Genomic DNA, 18923 nt, shown 5'->3' on the forward strand with positions numbered 1-18923 from the left:
TTATGAGAAATACATCGAGTTTTACCAAAAAGCCCGTATCGAATATAAATGCTCGCTACTTCACAGTATCGTATCAGCCTGGTTTAATCATCTAGTCATAATCTGATCATGCAACCCACATTTGCTGCCAAATCGCGCGAACAGTTTCTGCAACTTTTTTCGACTATCGCAGGTGACCAACAAGCTCCTCATGTTCATCAGAAGATGCTACTTTTTCGAGCTAAGATTAGAAATTTAAACAAATTATCATGGTGGGTTTTAAGATATCAACGCTCAAATGACAGCTTTACCATTATGATAAAATAGACGAATAAGGACAATAGATATGGTTTTATTGAAAGAGTGAATATATTTGTGAAACTATTTCGACGAATGAAGTTGCATGAAAGTGTAAACAGAAGCCATCTTGTTCAAACTACGTCCTATTTGAGCCGTTTTGGAAATTGATTCCAATCTACGGCGTTTTTGTGATGGCTGCGGTTAACTGTTCGTTTTTGAGCTTTTAAGAGCTTTTAATCACATTTCTGCATTTCCACATTTCCAGCAGAGTAAGACATTGTGAATCTGTTGATACCAAATAACTGTGATTTGAATTTTGTTGCAAGTCAACCTTTAACATCTTTGCTTAACGCTTAAGTTTAACTTTTTATTTTTTATGTTGGACTGGTTTGCTTTGTTTATTTTAGTTTGAAAGCTTGATCAGTCGAAATAGTTCAAAGAACGTTTCAAAACCAATACACTTTGTACACTTTTACACTTACATCCAGGTTGTCTCATATTAGATTTAATGTAAGTAATGAGAGTCAGCCTGGCTTGGCAACTATTAAAAAAAATGGATGCTGCTAATTTTTATAATAATAACAACAATAAAATTGGTATGGAAAAATTTTGTGGTATGTTAGTATTTCAGTTATAAAAATGTTTTTCAAAGGCTTAGTAATTTGGTAAAAAAGTATATATGGTGTTTTTAAATTTATATTGAGATCTGAAATAAAGCTTTCAAAAACCTTGACATTCAGTAGCTACTTTTTGCAAAAAACACTTTTGCAAGTTGCATTTAATATTGAAATGAATGAGTGTCTTAAAATTGTAGCCAAATCCGTACAAAAATTATCTATTGGAAATGTGTCTAATACAATGTTTTTAGACATTCACTTGCTAGCTTGGTGTAAAAAAAGCGCAAGTCAAAGTTATTGTTTAAAAATCAAGCGAGATAAAGTAATTACCATAAATGCTGGGTTACAGGTCAAAAATATGTCACAAAGTTTCAGCTTAAAAGTCTACCCACAGTTGATTTGACAGTTGCATTTTTCATGAGACAAATTCTAGTAAAATTCTTGACTATCACAGGTAACCAACAGGCTTCGCATGTTTATCAGAAAATGATTTGCATTCCTTCGAGCTAAAGTTAAAAAATTAAACTAATTTTTTGGCTAGGTTTGATATATCAGTACTCAAAGTGACAGCATTACAATGAAGATGATGAAATAAATGCGTAAGAACAACAGACATAGTTTTATTGAATGCATGAAGTATATTTGTAGAAATATTTCAACAATTGAAATATTTCTACAAATATGCCCACACCTTGCCCATCCATCTTTTTTCTCATACATTAATTGCGATTCCTGACAGAACTCTGTCCTGCAGTATAGCTTTTCTATTGAAAACATGCATACTGTATTATAAAAGGTGGCAGTTGGGCTCATTCTATTGGCAAGGTGAGCAAATACAATGATAAAGTATTATTCTTCATGTCTGGTTGTCTTCACTAAAACTGTTGTCTCTGTTTCTTTTGCTAATTGCTGTACTCATTCCCGATGGCACAAAAAACATTGGCGGTTGTGCTGATGGCAACTTTGAATGCCAGTTCTTCAGCAACGGATTGCCTGCCTCTGATGCCAGTTGAACTATTAGCAATCAAATGATTTGAGCTAGAGAAGAGGGTTGGTTTATATGGCAGGTACAAGGCCAAAACCAGAATTCTTAAACCAAATTTTAGACTTGACTTACGCTGGGTTGACTTGTTCATCAGAATTTACAATAATGTGTAAAAGTGGCCAGTAAGCAACTGCAATATATCGAAAGAAGCCAGTTGGTATCAGCCTGTGCTAAAATGATCCTCATGAATACCAATACTTTTTAGAATGCACCATATAAGTGTAGCTGCCTTATAAAAAGCCGTATTATTACACTGATGATGAGCAACCACACTTCGCTCTCAGTTTAATAAAATGAGTATATTTCAAAAACATTTCAATAAATAACACACAGAGTTGTTGTACACAATCCGAAAGGGATTAATGAAATTGCGGAGTGAGTCAGCTGCCCAGCCGATCTTACTCCTGATAAAATGGCTGAACGGAGTCTTATTGTCACAGCAGGAGATTCTGTCATAAGTGAGCCTGCTCAAGACACCGATCTGGCTGTTAGAGGACCGGCAAGCCGAGACTGTAGAAGAGGACAGATTCTATCGCAAGAGCTGGCTAAATAAGGAGCTTGCATGCTGTTACTTGTATGTGCACACATTGTTGTTCTGGATAAATCGGCTGTATTTATTCTTGTGGAGAGTAAAGGGAGCCCACAGTTTTCTTAACATTAATGTCAGCAAATGATTTTGCAGTCATCGGTATTCTTAGTGTTAACAGTTGACATGTCCAGACTATTTATGGCCGCACTACAGCCTTTCTAAAAAGTTAGCTTTTTAAGTTTTTCAATAACAAAAGTAATTCTGATATATATGATTTAGGCTTGAAAAATGTGTTTTATCAAATCAATGCTCCTTTTCTTTTTGCATACAGACTCATGTCATCTATGTAGAAGAATTACTTTGTCTCGGTGCCACTCTAAAACTTGTATCATTATTTAGCGCCCTTCATTTTGTTTATAGGGTTTAGGCCTATGCAAAGAAACAGCAGTGATTAGTTGTCACCTTCATAAGTGCCACGGTTAATTTTGACAATCGCCAGCATTTGTCATTAGCCTTCAGTTCTGTTTTCTAGTGGGTCATCAACATCCTGATGAGTTCTACAAAGGTGGAATAAAAATTGTGCAATGTCAAGCACACAAGTGTTCAACTCTGGAGAATTGAGTCAAGGATTCTGTTGGCAATTCAAACTAAAAGGCTTAGATCATGTCAGGTCTAGGCAGAACTCAGTTCTCCAAATGCTGTACTTTCTGCACGGACATATTTTCTCTAACAAAAATTTTCTGCATTTAATGTATGTTTTGCTGATAGTGAGTTATTGAAGTTGGTTCTCTATGAGCCTCATCAGCTAATCTGCAGTGGTTTCGTGAGTAGCTTCTATCTCTTATGTGCCTTTTCAGAAAGTTGAAGAGCTGCCTTTGAAAGGATATGACATTGACCTGTGCCATTCCCTATACACACTAAATACACTCCTGATAGTAATGCGAGTGAACAGATTGTTCACTCCGTTGTTATCATGTTCTTAGGTGTATCATCTCAGTCATGCTGAGAGTGCTATTAGTTGCTGTTTGGCAAACTTTAAAAATTCCTCTGTAGCTTCTCTATTTTGATGCTCCAAATGTGTTGTATTTTTTCCCTGAATCTGATAACCTTCTCATGCAAAGCCTTAGCAATATTAAGTCTTATAGAATGGATAACACATGCAGTTAGTAGTGCATGTACATAATGACCATGAGGTCCAAAGTTGTATTCTAACCAGCTAAGCTTTTAATGATGCCTTGAAAAGATTCCTGCTCATATAATGTCAAGTTCAGATATCATTTGGTTCCATGAATTACGTGCTGCCAGTAGCTAAACCATGATAAGCAGGAGCAGCTGAAGTACTGGGTCAAAACTGACAAAATAGATTCTGATTAGCATTTATACATGATTAGTTAAAGCCCTTTGTTTCTCTCTATTTACTGTTTGGAGAAATTTCTACAAACTCTACACTGCAGACAATAGTCTCCATGAGAGTAGAATATATTCTCATTTTGATCAACTGTTTATTCACACATTTAATTTAAAATTTTACAAAAGAAATTTCCAATTTCAGTTCTTCAAAAAGAGTAAAAACTTGAAGTTGTCACATTAAACTCTCAAGACTGGCTTCAATAAACCTGTTATAAGTTTCAATGAAATACAAATGATAAAACGTTAAATGTTACAAGTTGTTCAGCTCCAGGACAATGACTATAATACGAGTAAAGAAGCTGCAGCACTTTTAGCATCCGATGAAAATGTAAAAATATTGTTTATTCTTCTCATTTTTCACAATTTTAAGTTTTCGAAAAGGCTACAAACAACTTTTAAATTCCTAAAGTATAAAGTTGTGTAAATCACAAATACCGTGCATTTTTTCATGTAGAAATAATACTTGTTTATCTCACACTTTTTTAGTGCCGCTCACATCTGCATGTTTAGAAGTGTCATTTTCTGGGTCATAGTTTAGAAATTATACTTTCGACTTGTGGGGATACTGTCTAGAAAAAGTAATGAACATGCATGTTTATTACCTGAATAGTTGAGATAAATTAGAGACACTCTTTGTAGCTTGCGCTATACCTTAGTATATTTATGTTCTAATAATACTTAAAGAGTGTCATTGCAAAACATGTGTCCTAAAAAGTAGATTTTTTATCGCAAGTTAATATAATTTTATTATCACAAAACAGAAGAACACGCATTTTGGTTTCACCGGTTACAAAATATTAGAAAAGTAACTCATGAGTAACTTAGCACACCGAGTAGATTACACAAAGAAAATATATGAAAAGTGTATTTTCAATGCCAGTCAAATTTTTTAAATGTTTGGAGTAGTCTTCTCTTTGTCATAAGCCAACATTTCAGTAACTGTTTTGTTTACATTTTAGTATTACTGCTGTCTTTTCATATTACTAGGTTTAATAGAAAAGTACAATAATTATTATTGTTCACACTAAAGTAACAGAGAGTCAAGTATAGCCTTTTATGCTATTATCTTGTATAGAGCCACTTGTCATCCCCAAGCAGGTCTCTGAGCTCCTGGTTAAACGGCTCAAAGAATGCATCCATCATAGGAATTGTCTCTGCTAAGATAGGCTTGGGAGGAAGAGGAGGAGATGGACCAACTGTGGTAGGAGGCTCATCGTATTCAAGGCCAACAAAGTTGTAGACTTCTTGCATGACAGTGCCTGAGCTTGCTGAGTATTCTTCTATTTTGACAAAGTACGTCTACAAGAAAACAACTTCATTGTTCTTGCTAACGTTATGAGGCAGCTTTGAGTTTTTATATCTGAATGTAATAAACAGTTTATTGTTTGTAAAATTTAGGTAAAAAAAAGTTGATATATGAATAAAGATTTCTAAGAATCAAGTTTTTAGTAACTCAAATAATAAAATTGGAAATTTCACAATCATCAGAAACTGTAATGATATTATTAAGTTTTCATTAAATTTAGTTTTTTGCTCTCAAATGGCTTTACTTCAATTGGAGCTTGACCAAAACCATTTCATAGTATTTGATGGAAGAGTGAATTGCTCAAAAACCATCTCCTAGTATTTTATGGAAGAGTAAATTGCTCAAAAATCATCTCCTAGTATTTTATGGAAGAGTAAATTGCTCAAAAATCATCTCATAGTATTTGATGGAAGAGTGAATCGAACAAAAACATTGGTGTAACCACTTGGTTAATACAGTTCAACGAGTCTGTGATATCTCGACTCAGGTAAGGTTATGCTACTTATGTGGAAGAGACATGTTTGAAAGATTATTGGAAGTTATTTTTTTCAGCACCAGAACTTTGAAAACTCTTTATAGTGATATCCATAGCTTTAGTAGGTAGCAGCTCTAGTTAGTGCCAGTAAAAACCCAGTACTTGCTTATTGAGGGATATATTATGAGGTTGTACACTCTCTTCACCAAATTTTTTTTGAAATATTTTGTGAATATAGAACATATTTCTGTGATAAAAAAGAATTTGAAACTTTCTATTGAATTTTAAACTATTTTAACCAAACTGAAGAAGGTTGAAGTCAAAGATTGTACAGCTAAAATGCATTTTAAAAATTTCACAAGCTATAAGGGTACCCACTTTTCTTGTTTAAATCAACACTGTAAAAATGGTTAAGCTCAAACATTGGGAAAGCAAGTCACCAAATTCTATATTCCACATTCCAATACCAGCTGCTGATAGATAACCTCCAGTATTCAAACTCAATAATAGACAGAGTACAAGTCAAATTATGTTCCTTTTTAGTTTGAGCAAGTATAGAACAAAATGTATAAAACAATAAAATACTTTAGTCCACCAACCTGGGAGAGGCTAATTTGTGTGAGAACATGGGCTAGGTGTGTTGAGTAGCAGCCATCGTAAAGCATCTGTGTTTCAGCTAGAGGTGCTGAGCTAAGGAGAGTATTGTGGCCATAGACACATCCAGTAGGTCCGTGAATTGTCATGCAGTTCTTTGCTTCATCTATTCCAGCACTCATAGCATCATGTAGAACCTGATTGCCCACGGTATCCAAGTCTGTTCCTTCCTGTGTAAATATTGGGTCCATCTATCATTGCAACCCTATAAAAGGGTACACTGCCACTATGGTTAGATTAGTAGATTACTATAGTAGATACCACTATTGGCTAGATTGGCTGCACTATCTCACGTTTTAAATGAACGTTCATTTCTAACTGGCAGAGAAAACAGGAATTGTTTAAAACAAGTTTAAGCGGTTTTGAAATAATCCAAAGTGATAATCCTATGATAATCCTATGAACAAAAAATAACGCTGAAGCGCCTTCGTTCATATCCAAAGTTCGACTGCAATATTTTGCTGACATATAAAAATTATAAAATATATATGAAGGCTCAAGGGAGAAGTCATCAATTTGTTATGATACTTGACAATAAGCAAATAACTAAGCTACTTCTTGTTTTTTGTTGATGTCAGTTGCATACAGGCCTTCAGTGAAAAAAAATTGATTGCCAATTTTTGTTCTTTAGAAAATTAAAGCAGTAAATCTTTGCTACCAGCAAATCTCTCTTAAAATTTGAGGTGCTCTTATAATTTCTGATGGCACTGTAATTGTGCCACCCACTTGCAAGGATGGGTAGTTATTTGAAGACGAGATTGCTGGCTACAAATTCATCTTGTTATTAGTAGCATTTGTTTCTATAAAACCTTCCCGCTTTCTACAAATACTATCACAAGAAATAAACCTAGAAATTGGGTTTATTATTAATATTTTGATAAATACTGATGCAACTTCATATATTAATAAATAGCATTTAACAGCATATGATAAATTTATCTTTTTATTTAAAAAGAGAAACTCTCAAAACACATGGCCAAGTTTAAAATATTCGAAGTTGTTTCACCCTGTCTAAAAAATACAAAATATTTACATGTATGTTGTATGGCTGTAGTGGTCTTACCACGAGGTATGGGTAGAAGTACTCTGCAATAGCTCTGTCAGTTGGATTTTTAATCGTGACTATGAACTTCTGGTTGGCTGACTCTGTGAAGGGAAGCATTGTGGTTGGCAGGTTCACGAGTAAAGTGTCCGTGGAACGAGATACCTATCAAACACACGATTCATATAGCGGGAATTATGTCCTCTTTATAGAATTATGTAAAGTATTGCAGATCAAATACTGTGAATGGTCTGTTTATATGTTATTAGAATTAAAACACTTGAAGCTTACCTCACCAGTTGTCAGGCAATGCTCACAGTGCACATAATAATTCTTTTGACTTCCCGCAGTTCCAACAGAACTCAATGGGTAAGACTCAAAGTATCCAGCCGCTGTCGTGTCTCGCAGTTGTTCAATTGGACAAACATCTTTAACGAGCAGCACAAACCATAATGTTTAAATTTATGAAAAAGAATAATTCTCACATTAAGTTATATTCAAACATCTCACACAACTTAAATTAAGCAAATTATAGATTATACCTATCATAAACTATACATACTATATAGACTAAACATAACATAGACTACATAAATTATATACTCTAATTATCATAAACTATACATACTATATAGACTAAACATAACATAGACTACATAAATTATAGACTCTAATTATCATAGGCTATACATACTATAGACTAAACATAACATAGACCACGTAAACTATAGACCCAGAGTTGGTGGTAAATAATGATACCAGGGAAGCAAATTCTTAAGAATGCAAGTGTAGAGTAGCTGCTCAAATTAAAAATGAATGAAGCAACTATTTTTAAATAAAAAAAGAAAACTTGTTAACTTTTTTGGATTTTCTGGAGAGTTTCGACTAAAAAAACGAAAGCAGGGATAATAAGAGTAAAAGGAAATCAATAGACAATAAATGAGCATATTTTTTCAAGACTGTCTTTCAGCTAAGGCATGAGGGTAAAAGATTAAAATCACCAGTTATATTATAACTGTCAAAAATGGAAAGGGGAAGAAAAAGGTCGGTCAATAGTCTTTACCTATCATCACTTGACTGTAAAAGACTGCAATCAGTGGTTACCATGTAGTTGTCATAAGGTGAAAGAAAAAATGCTAAAATCAATTTTTAGAATGTCAAGAATTTAAAAATTTAAAAGCAGAAGATGAGAAAACTTGAATCAGTATTTAAAACAGAGCTCTCAATGCTTGATAGTAGAAAATGGGCAAATTATAGGGAGTAGTTGTGAACGAAATTTGTGGTTAGATTCTTGGGTGTAGTAAAAAAGCTGAAGAGATGAAATTATGCATTCGAGGTACAGAAGAATGAGGAAAGAAAACAGTGCACCACTCTATATGGGTAAGTAACAAAATGAGTGTAAGTGTAAATTCAAGTGTAAGTGTAAATGCAGTCTAAGATCTCAAAATGTCTTCTGATATTTACCTCACCCTCTGCATTTCCTACTACTTCTAGCAATTATTACTATTACTCTTCCAACTACTATTACTGTTATTTTTTTTCCAATAATATTGCTCTTGTTATTGTTAATACTATTATTATTGTTACTATTAGTAGTAATATTTTGGCAATTTTTACTCGTATCACTATTAACTTTTCTGTTACTAAGAAGTGTGTGCTCATGTCTACCTTCTACCCAAATATTAAGCGAATCAAATAATAAAAGCATGGCTGATAGGATTAACTAACCAAAGATCAGCTGTCCGCTTCCGTCTATAAAAATATCAGCATATCTGGCTGTAACATCAGGATGCTGTTTGATCCATCGGGAGATTTCACCTGTGCCACTTCGCTGAAATCCCAGTTGCATGATTCGAGCTGTGCACACCAGCTCCGAACTATATAAATGTAAACAACTTTTCATAAAAAGAATAATGGCTTATAAATTAAATACTGCCAAACTATTTACAAGCAGCCCGCAGATTGTCATTTTTTATGCTAGCTTAAAGACACAGACTTCAACTGATGTATAATTGAAAATAGAATTCTAACAATTTTCATAAAGAGTAAATAATATAGCTGGAATAATCTTTGCAAAGGAAACAGGCAAAAATGTCCAGAATATGTACAGATATTTACTCTGTATAAAGTCATAACAGGTCAACTATTTGTTACATGCTGTAGCAGCAAGTATAGCCAAAAATCAGGACTCAATCTTTAGCTGCCTCTATCTTTAAAACTATGAAAAATCTACTATTACTTTTACATACTTATTGTACTTACTTTCCACTCTCTAAGCTAGCCAATGCATCACTGCCACATGATGAAGCTGTGCAATAGCTGAAACAAGTGCCATTTGGAAACTCAGAGAGAATGCTGGCTTGCTCACAATTGACAGGGTCACCGAGCGTGATTGGATATGCCTCAGGTGGTATCTCCTAAAAAATAGTTATTCTCTTTCACGCAAACTTTCATCATCATTGTTTTAATCTATCCTAAAGCTTGTTTAGAGCTTATTCTATTATCAGAAATTTCCAATTTTTCTACCTAATTGTGTCAATAATATTGATTAATCATTCAAGATTAACATTAGGTTCGTGTTTTATCACTCATCTTTACAAGTTGTTAACATTTGCTATAAAATCTAAATTTCTTTTGTCAAGTTGCGACATGCGCAAGCTGATGCTTTTGCCATTGCATGAATATTTATTTACTACAGGCCAATTTTCTGAAGCAAATAATAATTTCAAATTGTGACAAATTGAATGATAGTAATGTCCTCAAATTCCATCATATTCTTTTTAAATTCAGGGCAAGTAATAAACTGTGTTGTACTATTCTAGTGGAAACAAGATTAAAGTACGGCTGCATTTATTTTAAGATTGAAAACTATGTGTTACTTTTAAAGTTGTAACATAGCAAAAAAGACTTAATGAACTGAGCACTAAGAGCAACAAAGAACCTGACTAACTTAAGAGTCTTTAAAAATAGCTTTTTCATTACAGGGAAAATCAATTAGCAAATAATCGTATATATCATGGGAAATCTGTTTGTAATTTTCTTAGAAATTTATGTACAAGTACCCAAGTTTCATCATCAACATTGCGTCTGACTCTTCTTCCTGATAGTGGGAGATCTTTTACACCTTCAACAATTTCCATTTGAGGAACTGGTGACAGTTGTCTGTGAGAGTCTTTAGCAGAAAGTTGTGTATTCATTACTAGGATTCCGGTGATGAAAAGCAGTGTAAGAACAGAGAGAATGAGGTCAACAGCTCTCACACGCAAGAACCATCTCTTCAAGCCTGGGAGACAAAACATCTAATTGTCAAGAACTATGTAATTGCAATGTAAAGTGCAATACAAAATTTGAACTCGTCACAAAATAAATTTTAAGAACAAAACCATGAACTATATTAACAAACTGAGAATTGGAAAATATAATATCGATTTAGTTTTTGTATGTATAGAGTACTACAAGAATATAATTTAACCAACTTATACAAGCTGGAATTAAATGCATTTCTATAGTTTATTAAATCAACCAACTCCGTATTGGTCTCTATGAAAACAAAAATAGTGCAAAATAGTATGTACACTTACCCATTTTTCAAGATCCTTGCAGATGAAAAATAACAATTAAATCCAAAAAGCTGAGTTAATGCTTTGGCTGTCACTAAGGGAGTGATTGGAGGAGGTCAAATGGATATTTCTATGTCCAGTTGTGTGTGCAGCAAAAGAATAAATGTCCAATAACAATGCGAAATGTTAAACCAGAATATAAAATAATATACGGTTGCTAAAGAGTGTCAACTATTTTTGGAAAAAATTTGACCCCTACCAGGTGGCCTTCAAGAGGAGAAATGGACGAAGCACTCAAGTCAACTCTATATCATACTTTAGCAATTCTTTATTCATATCTGAACAGGGATTTGTTCAAGAATAAAGCAAATACCCAATAACTTAATTGCGATTGTTGAGATCAAAACAGGCTGAACAATGTGTGAGCAGAGGTGTGATTGAATGCTGTTATAGAATTGATTGTTGTTCAGGCTAACTGTTAGCTTGGAGCAGCAGAGGTAGTCATATAAAGGTCAGCATATTACAGGAGGAAAATATGAGAAACTACTGCCACATTTTAACTTATTTTTCACAAAATTATCTTGGCATTATAAACAATAATATTAACATCAGTGCATATACAGTGTGCACTATGACTAATACTTTTCTTTGAGGTTAACACAGACACTGCTGAGTAAAAATAGGCAGCGGTAAGATGACGTCAGGCATAGCTTTTTTCTACATGTCATGGTCTGTCGCGTGTGCATATGTTCCTAGACTTACTATTATAAAGTAGTTTAGGGGTGCATACACCCCTAAACTACTTTATAATAAGTAAACAGAGAAATTGAATGTGTCCAACCAGAGATAAATGAAGGAGCTTCCTAAATAGAACCACCAAGCTAGCTTATCTGCTGCTTTGTTTCTTCATGGTGCTAAGAAGTTGTTAGACACTTAAGCAACAGGATAGATCTGTTACATTGCAGCTTAACATCAATGATATAAATAGGATGTTGCAGGCATGGCGTGGCAGTTTATTCTATTTCATTACGTATGAACTAGATATGTTGTAGATTAGATTATAGTTTAGAGATTAAATACTGCAGTTATAGAATGGATCATGCAGTTACCGATTTGAATCAAAAACTTTGTACCCCATGTCGGTAGTATAATTATAAATTGGAGAGCTACGGCTATAGGTTAGATACTGCAGTTGTAGAATAGATACTACAGTTATGCAGTATATGCTACAGTTATAAATTGACAACTACCATTGTCAATTTAAATCTGTGGTTTCAGATTAGACACTACAGTCGTAGAATGAATACATGTACTACATTTATGACTTGTTTGCTATAGCCATGCTGCTTGTATCATTGCTTCCAAAAACAGCCTTTAGTCGCTGATAGACAATATTTACATCATTGACTGGTGTGAATGTGAACTATTTATATCATGTTAGAATTGTAATATATCGTATGTGAAATTGTAAAATAATATTAATGGTGGTTTGTTAGATGGTTTGGGTATATGATGGTTATTTATTGACCCTAAAGATATATCTTTATGACACTTTATTAAACAAAAGCTAAAACCCTTCACCAATATTTAATCTCCAATGACTGCAATATCCTACACCTTGGGGTACAAAAGACTTGATAAAGCTCAAATAAGCAAGCATGACTATATTGTCAAAGTCAGGATTACCTCTTTAAGGTGGATTTGACCAAAGAATAGGGAAAGGTCAGGAGGTTGAGATGATCAATATCTGGTATAACATGTTGTCAAATACCTTCATTTTCATTGAAGAGTGATTGATAACAACAAAGATGTTTCAACTGCATGTATTCATAGCGCGTGGGAGTATATAGCGTTATGCAGAGCTATGTATATCTTGATTAGTAACTATAAATGTGTATAAATTGGTGTACATCTCTATATTTTTGAAGTTTAACAATTGGCAGCATAAAATAAAATAAATAATAAACGTCAAATAACAATTAAAATGTAAGCACACGAGTTTATCCAAGACTAGCAGTCTGAGTAGGTAAACGCAGAGTAATTTACATTTGTGGTTAGAGTACCAAATTTAGACTGCAAGTTCATACATTGCTAAACATAATAGCAAAAGCTATAAAAGAAGCAGTTTTATAACAGCAGATATATTGTTACTCTAAAAAAGATCTGAACAGACTGTGCTATACTACTTTTAGGTTCATTACAGCTGTCATTACTTCTTTTTGTAGAACCAAAGTTTAAATAGAATGATTTTCAAAAAGGTATATAGTTCTTTTCTATGCTAGGAATTGAAGGTAGTTTGTACTGATGATAAAAATACTCGTGTTTTTATTACATCTATTATTACATCGTAATAATTCTCATAGTGCTGTCAGATCTGTAGCAGGGATAAACATGGTACCATTATATATTTAATAGAAATATGCGCAATTTTAACAACATATTTATATTTAAAACACATTTTTAAAAAGCATACCTTGTAGTTCACTGGCATAAATGACTCAAAAATAACTCTTCATGTGAAGTGTCATAAGGTCGCCAAATCAACCTTCCACCATCAGCAGCGATTATGACATTTTGCGTGTAAGCGATCTGGCAATACAGAGACTTATGTGGTAGACTGATAGGCTTTATACAAATATCATAGTTATAATAATACAATATATTTATATTCTGTTTATTTGTTTTCTTATTCATTTTATTTTTATTGAAAAACATTGCACATATGTGTATGTGTTAATTAGTTATCCTGTCTTTTTCCTGCTTGTCCCATTTAGGTATGGTATATGGTGTATCTTTGGCAAGTGGTGTATCTTGGTACACTATGACATATATTATCACGATACCTTTATTACACTATGATATATATTATCATGATACCTTTATTACACTGTGATATATATTATCATGAGACCTTTATTACACTGTGATGTATATATTATCATGAGACCTTTATTACACTGTGATATATATATTATCATGAGACTTTTATCACACTGTGATATATATTATCATGTTACCTTTATTACAATGTGATATATATTATCATGAGACCTTTATTACACTGTGATATATATTATCATGACACCTTTATTACACTGTGATATATATTATCATGTTACCTTTATTACACTGTGACATATATTATCATGAGACCTTTATTACACTGTGATATATATTATCATGAGACCTTTATTACACTGTGATATATATTATCATGAGACCTTTATTACAGTCACTGTGATCAGTACATGCTAATTTAAACTGGCTAGAAATTAAGAGAAGCTGTAGCAGAAAAGGGCAAAATGTAAGCAAAGAAAAATAACTTTGCCCTAAATACCAAATACCTAGGCACCAAATCTATATATATATATATATATATATATATATATATATATATATATATATATATATATAAATATACATATATTTTTTTCAAAGTATGTTGATATGTGTTTTTGTGTCCCTCTAGTTATAACTATTAAAGTCTTGGAATAAATAATCCATAACGGAGAAGATTTGATCTCAGACCCTACCGATGACCAACCTGAAACCCTACCCAATAGGCCACAGATAATGAGTTCTCAATATGCCGATATAAGTCTCTGTATGGGAGCACATATACCCAACGGTATGTTGGGTATGCATACCTTTGCATACCACGCAGGGTGATAGCGTAAGTAAGTGATTGTCATTAGTTCGTTTCCTAAAATTTTCCATTGGCAATCTGCCAGGCTAATAGCAAGTTACTTATATTAATAGCTAATAACTCTCATTACTTCTCATTGCTTATAAGCTGATTTTTAATACTCGGGCAACGCCGGGTAGCACAACTATTATTATAAATGCTGCAACTTGAAATCATGCTACATTTATCAATTATTTTTCTTGTAGACTGTTTGGTACAATGGGAAAGCAACTTGCATTTATTTAATTTACTCACAGGTAACCCGCGAGCTAATTATGTTAAAACGCTGCTAATACATGTACAAACACAATTGCTGTCATTCACTGCTGCATCAGCTACTGCACTAATGAATGTGAATTTGCACAGTATCTTGTACTGCATTGTAGTCTTTGGGTAAAGCCGGATAAACAAGTTAATAGCATCATTGTCAACAACTCTCAGCCACATTCTAAAAGGTCAAGTATAAGCCGTGAGTTTTAAGAAGAATGCCCTTAGTCGCAAAAATCAATGGTGTTTTGAGCAAAAATAATAGGGCTATTATTCTGATTAGCTTTCAGCTATGCAGACAATTTTATCGGCAAGGTACGATCAATAAAAAACAACATCTCGCTCCATGGAAAAACACTCTCCACCCAGTTCTATTCTCTTTTTGCTTTAGAATAATATTTTCATAACTTCTTTCCTTCGCGAACATAATTAAGGTCTCATGTTCCTTGTTCACTGAACTATAAATCTACAAGTGCAATTTTGCGCTGAGTTGCTTCTATGTAGGTAATGAAATAGGCACACTGACTTTAGCAGCGTTTGGAGTTATGCTACCCTTAAGACGGGACATCAGATGAACACAGAGTTAGGGATTTTCTTAGTTTATAAGATATACCATATCTTAGCGTTTTTATCTAAAACAAAATGCGCATCAAAATTCCAAATGTAAAGCTTGAACTCCCTAGACACTTTGTCATATATATTTTATTGCCATCATATGACTGCATTGCTCAAGCAATTGCCGTTAGCATTTTATTTTTATTAATAATGGTTATTATTATCATTGTTTTATTGCTATAATGCATGGCTCAGAAAATTATGATTAGCATTTTCTACAAAACCAGTCACTTACCAGTCACTTACCAGTCACTTGCCAGTCACTTACCAGTCACTTGCCAGTCACTTACCAGTCACTAGCCAGTCACTTACCAGTCACTTGCCAGTCACTTGCCAGTCATTTGCTAGCGACTGCATGGCCAGTGACTGGCCAAATTTCAAATTACCCACATTTTTTTTCACAAAAATCTCTCAAGTACAATTAACATGCTTTTTAATACAAACTTTGCATAGCCAGTTGCCATTGCTACTCACCACGGCTAGCCAGTCTCCATTTTTACTCACCATGGCTTTTTGAAAGTACTTTCTTGCACCAATTTTTCAACATTATTTTGCCGCAGCTCTCCCCCTCCTTTCTCCTTTTTGCTCTTTATTTTTCTTTGCTTATCATTCGTGTTTGCATGTGTTACTACATATACATGTACATATATATATATCAGGTTGTTTAATTTGTATAATTCTCTATTGGAAGTGGTGACAACATTGTTCTGATACATTGATGCATATCAAGTTTTACATCTTGCAAATTCCCGTATCAGTGATAACTATTTGCAGAACATTAGTTTTTAAATGTTGTGTAGAAATACATCTGGTCCTTTGGTTTAGCATCTGTTTAACCAATGTCTCTGAAAAACCTGTAAAGAATTGAAGACACTTCTACTAAATGTTAAGAAATTTTAATTGACGGCTATTAGGTGGTCTTTGTAAAATGTAGGATCTTTTCAATTTAAAATCTGAGGGAGTGGTTTTTTGGCTATTTTGAAGTCTTCAAAATTATAAATCGTTTTTGGGTTAAATATTTGCTGAAGTATAATTGTTTTCAATTGATTCTAAATGTTGTCAAACGCAGATTCATAATTCATCAGCAGGAAATTAAAGTCCTTTATCTATTAATATTGGTTTCTTCCATTAGTTCCTCCTTACCACTCACGGCTCTTGTTCTTCACAAAATCAATATGAAAGCCTACTTCTTTATACCCAATATTTTGTATTATTTGCAGCTTTCATATTTGATGAACATTTCTGATAGCGGTGTTTTTGTTTCAACAAATTGTGCGATTTTTCAAGTTCGTTTGTCTGGTGTGAATTAAGAAAATGGCAAGTTCTCTGTACAGTAGTTTAAAAATTTTGATGGATATTTGATGAGGAAATTATCAAATGCAACATCCGCCTTAATCTTACTACTAACATTCAATTGCGAATGAGCTTACTGTAAGTAGATTTTAAGTTGTCCTTCAAATGCCTACAAGTTCCCGGTAGTGAGAGTTTTTTTAGGGGTTAACCACAGTGGTTACTTTTTATTAGTAAATCTACATTGTCTCTTTGCTGTGTGCTTTAAAACTTACTGTGAGAAAATATTTCAGATATGATGTTCTTGTTTAGCTTGGCTGTGTGTTCAGCCCCCTCTGGCTGTCCATATAAGCATAGCTTTTAATAGAAGCAACGGATTTAGATTTAAGGAACACCCTGTACATATATGTATCGTATTTACTCTCTAACTAACTGTCAGATCTATTTGAACTCAGTGTACTCATTTAGCATTCTGAGATTGAACGGTTTGATAAGTGATGAAAAAAGTATTAGACCTTTCATTATGGAATGCTGTTAGCAATACATGATACAGGTGTACTAAAAAAGACATGTATATAAATATGTATAAGTAAAATAAAATTTATAAAATAAAATATGTATAAGTTGATAATTATCAACCGACTCAGCTTTACAGACAAAAATGGAGCTGGTCAGTAGACCCTTAGACTTTCACAATTACAAAGACACAACAGGTTGACTAGCTGATATTTTTATCACCAGTTTCTAGCCACTTAACCATAGTGTGCTTGATGATTTTATTAGTAGCTCTATACTTGAAGTAGTGTGTGACATTATAGCAAATAAACTCTGTGAATTTGAGCCAGGTCTCGTATTACTACAGCAGCCGATCAATACAACATTGGGCTAGTAAATAAAGCCCCTCCTTAGGATAGCACCATTGATTAGATTGGTACATATATCACTTTTCTTTTCAAGTAGTAATAGTTGCTATAGAACTTAAATATCTTTTTTTCAAGCTACAGCATGTTCCAGACATTGTTTTGGATCATAAGTAGTTATTAGTTGTAGGTTAATTGTCTTGAGCAAACAATAGTTCTTAATTCAGACTATTTTAACAAACGTAGTTCCTATAAAATTTATCAAATTTTATCAATTTCTGCAACCAATTAAAGCTGTTTTGTACAATTTGTGTAGACGTCAAAGAGTAGTGGCTCACTATGAATATATTGTTGTATTTATTTTCTACTTTAGGACTATGTGATATATACTGCTGAAAATACTAGTGTAGCAAAAAGGAAGCACTGATGGCACAATAACTAGTTGCGACGAAAAGCAAAACATATTCCATCTTACTCCATCATTTATACAAATAGCTCTTTCACTGCACTAGTAACACTTACATGTAATCAGCAAGCGAATTATTGAATACAATATGGTGAATCTGCCTGCACAATTCTTAGAAGTGGTTTTATATTTACCCAAGTTTCGTCATTGCGTCTGACCCTTCTTTCTGATAGCGGGGCATCATTTACATTTTCGACATTATCCATTTGAGGAACTGGTGACAGTTGTCTGTGAGAGTTTTTAGCAGAAAGTTATGTATTCACTACTAGGATTCCAATGATGAAAAGCAGTGTAAGAACAGCGAGCAACAGATCAATAGCTCTCATACGCAGAAACCATCTCTTTAAACCTGTGTGATAGAACATCTGTCAGTCATATTTTCAAAGTTTTATTGTTCGCTGCTTTAACGATCTTCAATTTAATATTCGTTCGCTTAGCAGAAATATTCATGTTAAAAGCTGTATGTCAAACCATTTAGTGGATTTTAGTGGCTAACTGCAGCTTTATTATGTTTTTTTTCTGTTACGTATTTGTTGTATGGCATAATTTGAAAAACATTTATCTTTGAAATAAAATTAATGTCAGTAAGTAATGCATAACTTATAAACCAATTTAACAAAGTCAATTTCAAACTAAAATTTTAAGTTATCACAAAAGAGATGCCTAAAACAAAACAATTGATCATATTAACCAACTGGGAATTTCAGAAAATTATTTTGAAGTATCTATTACGTGTATAGATCATTACTAGATAATCATATATCTAATTTATACAAACTTTGGTAGACTACACTTTTATAGCTTGCTGAATCAATCAATTATA

At 33.3% G+C, this 18923-nt stretch overlaps 1 protein-coding gene across 4 annotated transcripts in view; it reads right to left on the bottom strand.

The window, feature by feature from the left end:
• Window positions 1-4614: 4614 nt before the first annotated feature.
• Window positions 4615-18923, bottom strand: part of LOC137399882 (uncharacterized) — a 45069-nt gene continuing 30760 nt past the window's right edge. The window contains exons 1-8 of one of the 4 annotated variants that reach the window (XM_068086141.1): window positions 10939-11048; window positions 10420-10640; window positions 9620-9774; window positions 9086-9234; window positions 7649-7785; window positions 7379-7522; window positions 6261-6485; window positions 4615-5179 (exon numbers count right to left, since the gene is read on the bottom strand). In XM_068086141.1, the coding sequence (XP_067942242.1) occupies window positions 4943-5179; window positions 6261-6485; window positions 7379-7522; window positions 7649-7785; window positions 9086-9234; window positions 9620-9774; window positions 10420-10640; window positions 10939-10942 (1272 nt within the window). In that variant the 5' untranslated portion in view covers window positions 10943-11048 and the 3' untranslated portion in view covers window positions 4615-4942. Of the gene's footprint in view, window positions 5180-6260; window positions 6486-7378; window positions 7523-7648; window positions 7786-9085; window positions 9235-9619; window positions 9775-10419; window positions 10641-10938; window positions 11049-18923 lie in introns of those variants that run through there. The other 3 variants (XM_068086140.1, XM_068086139.1, XM_068086138.1) reach the window with 3 other exon arrangements.

This window comes from Watersipora subatra, chromosome 7 (assembly GCF_963576615.1).
Source record: "Watersipora subatra chromosome 7, tzWatSuba1.1, whole genome shotgun sequence".
In the NCBI taxonomy this organism is placed as follows: domain Eukaryota; kingdom Metazoa; phylum Bryozoa; class Gymnolaemata; order Cheilostomatida; family Watersiporidae; genus Watersipora; species Watersipora subatra.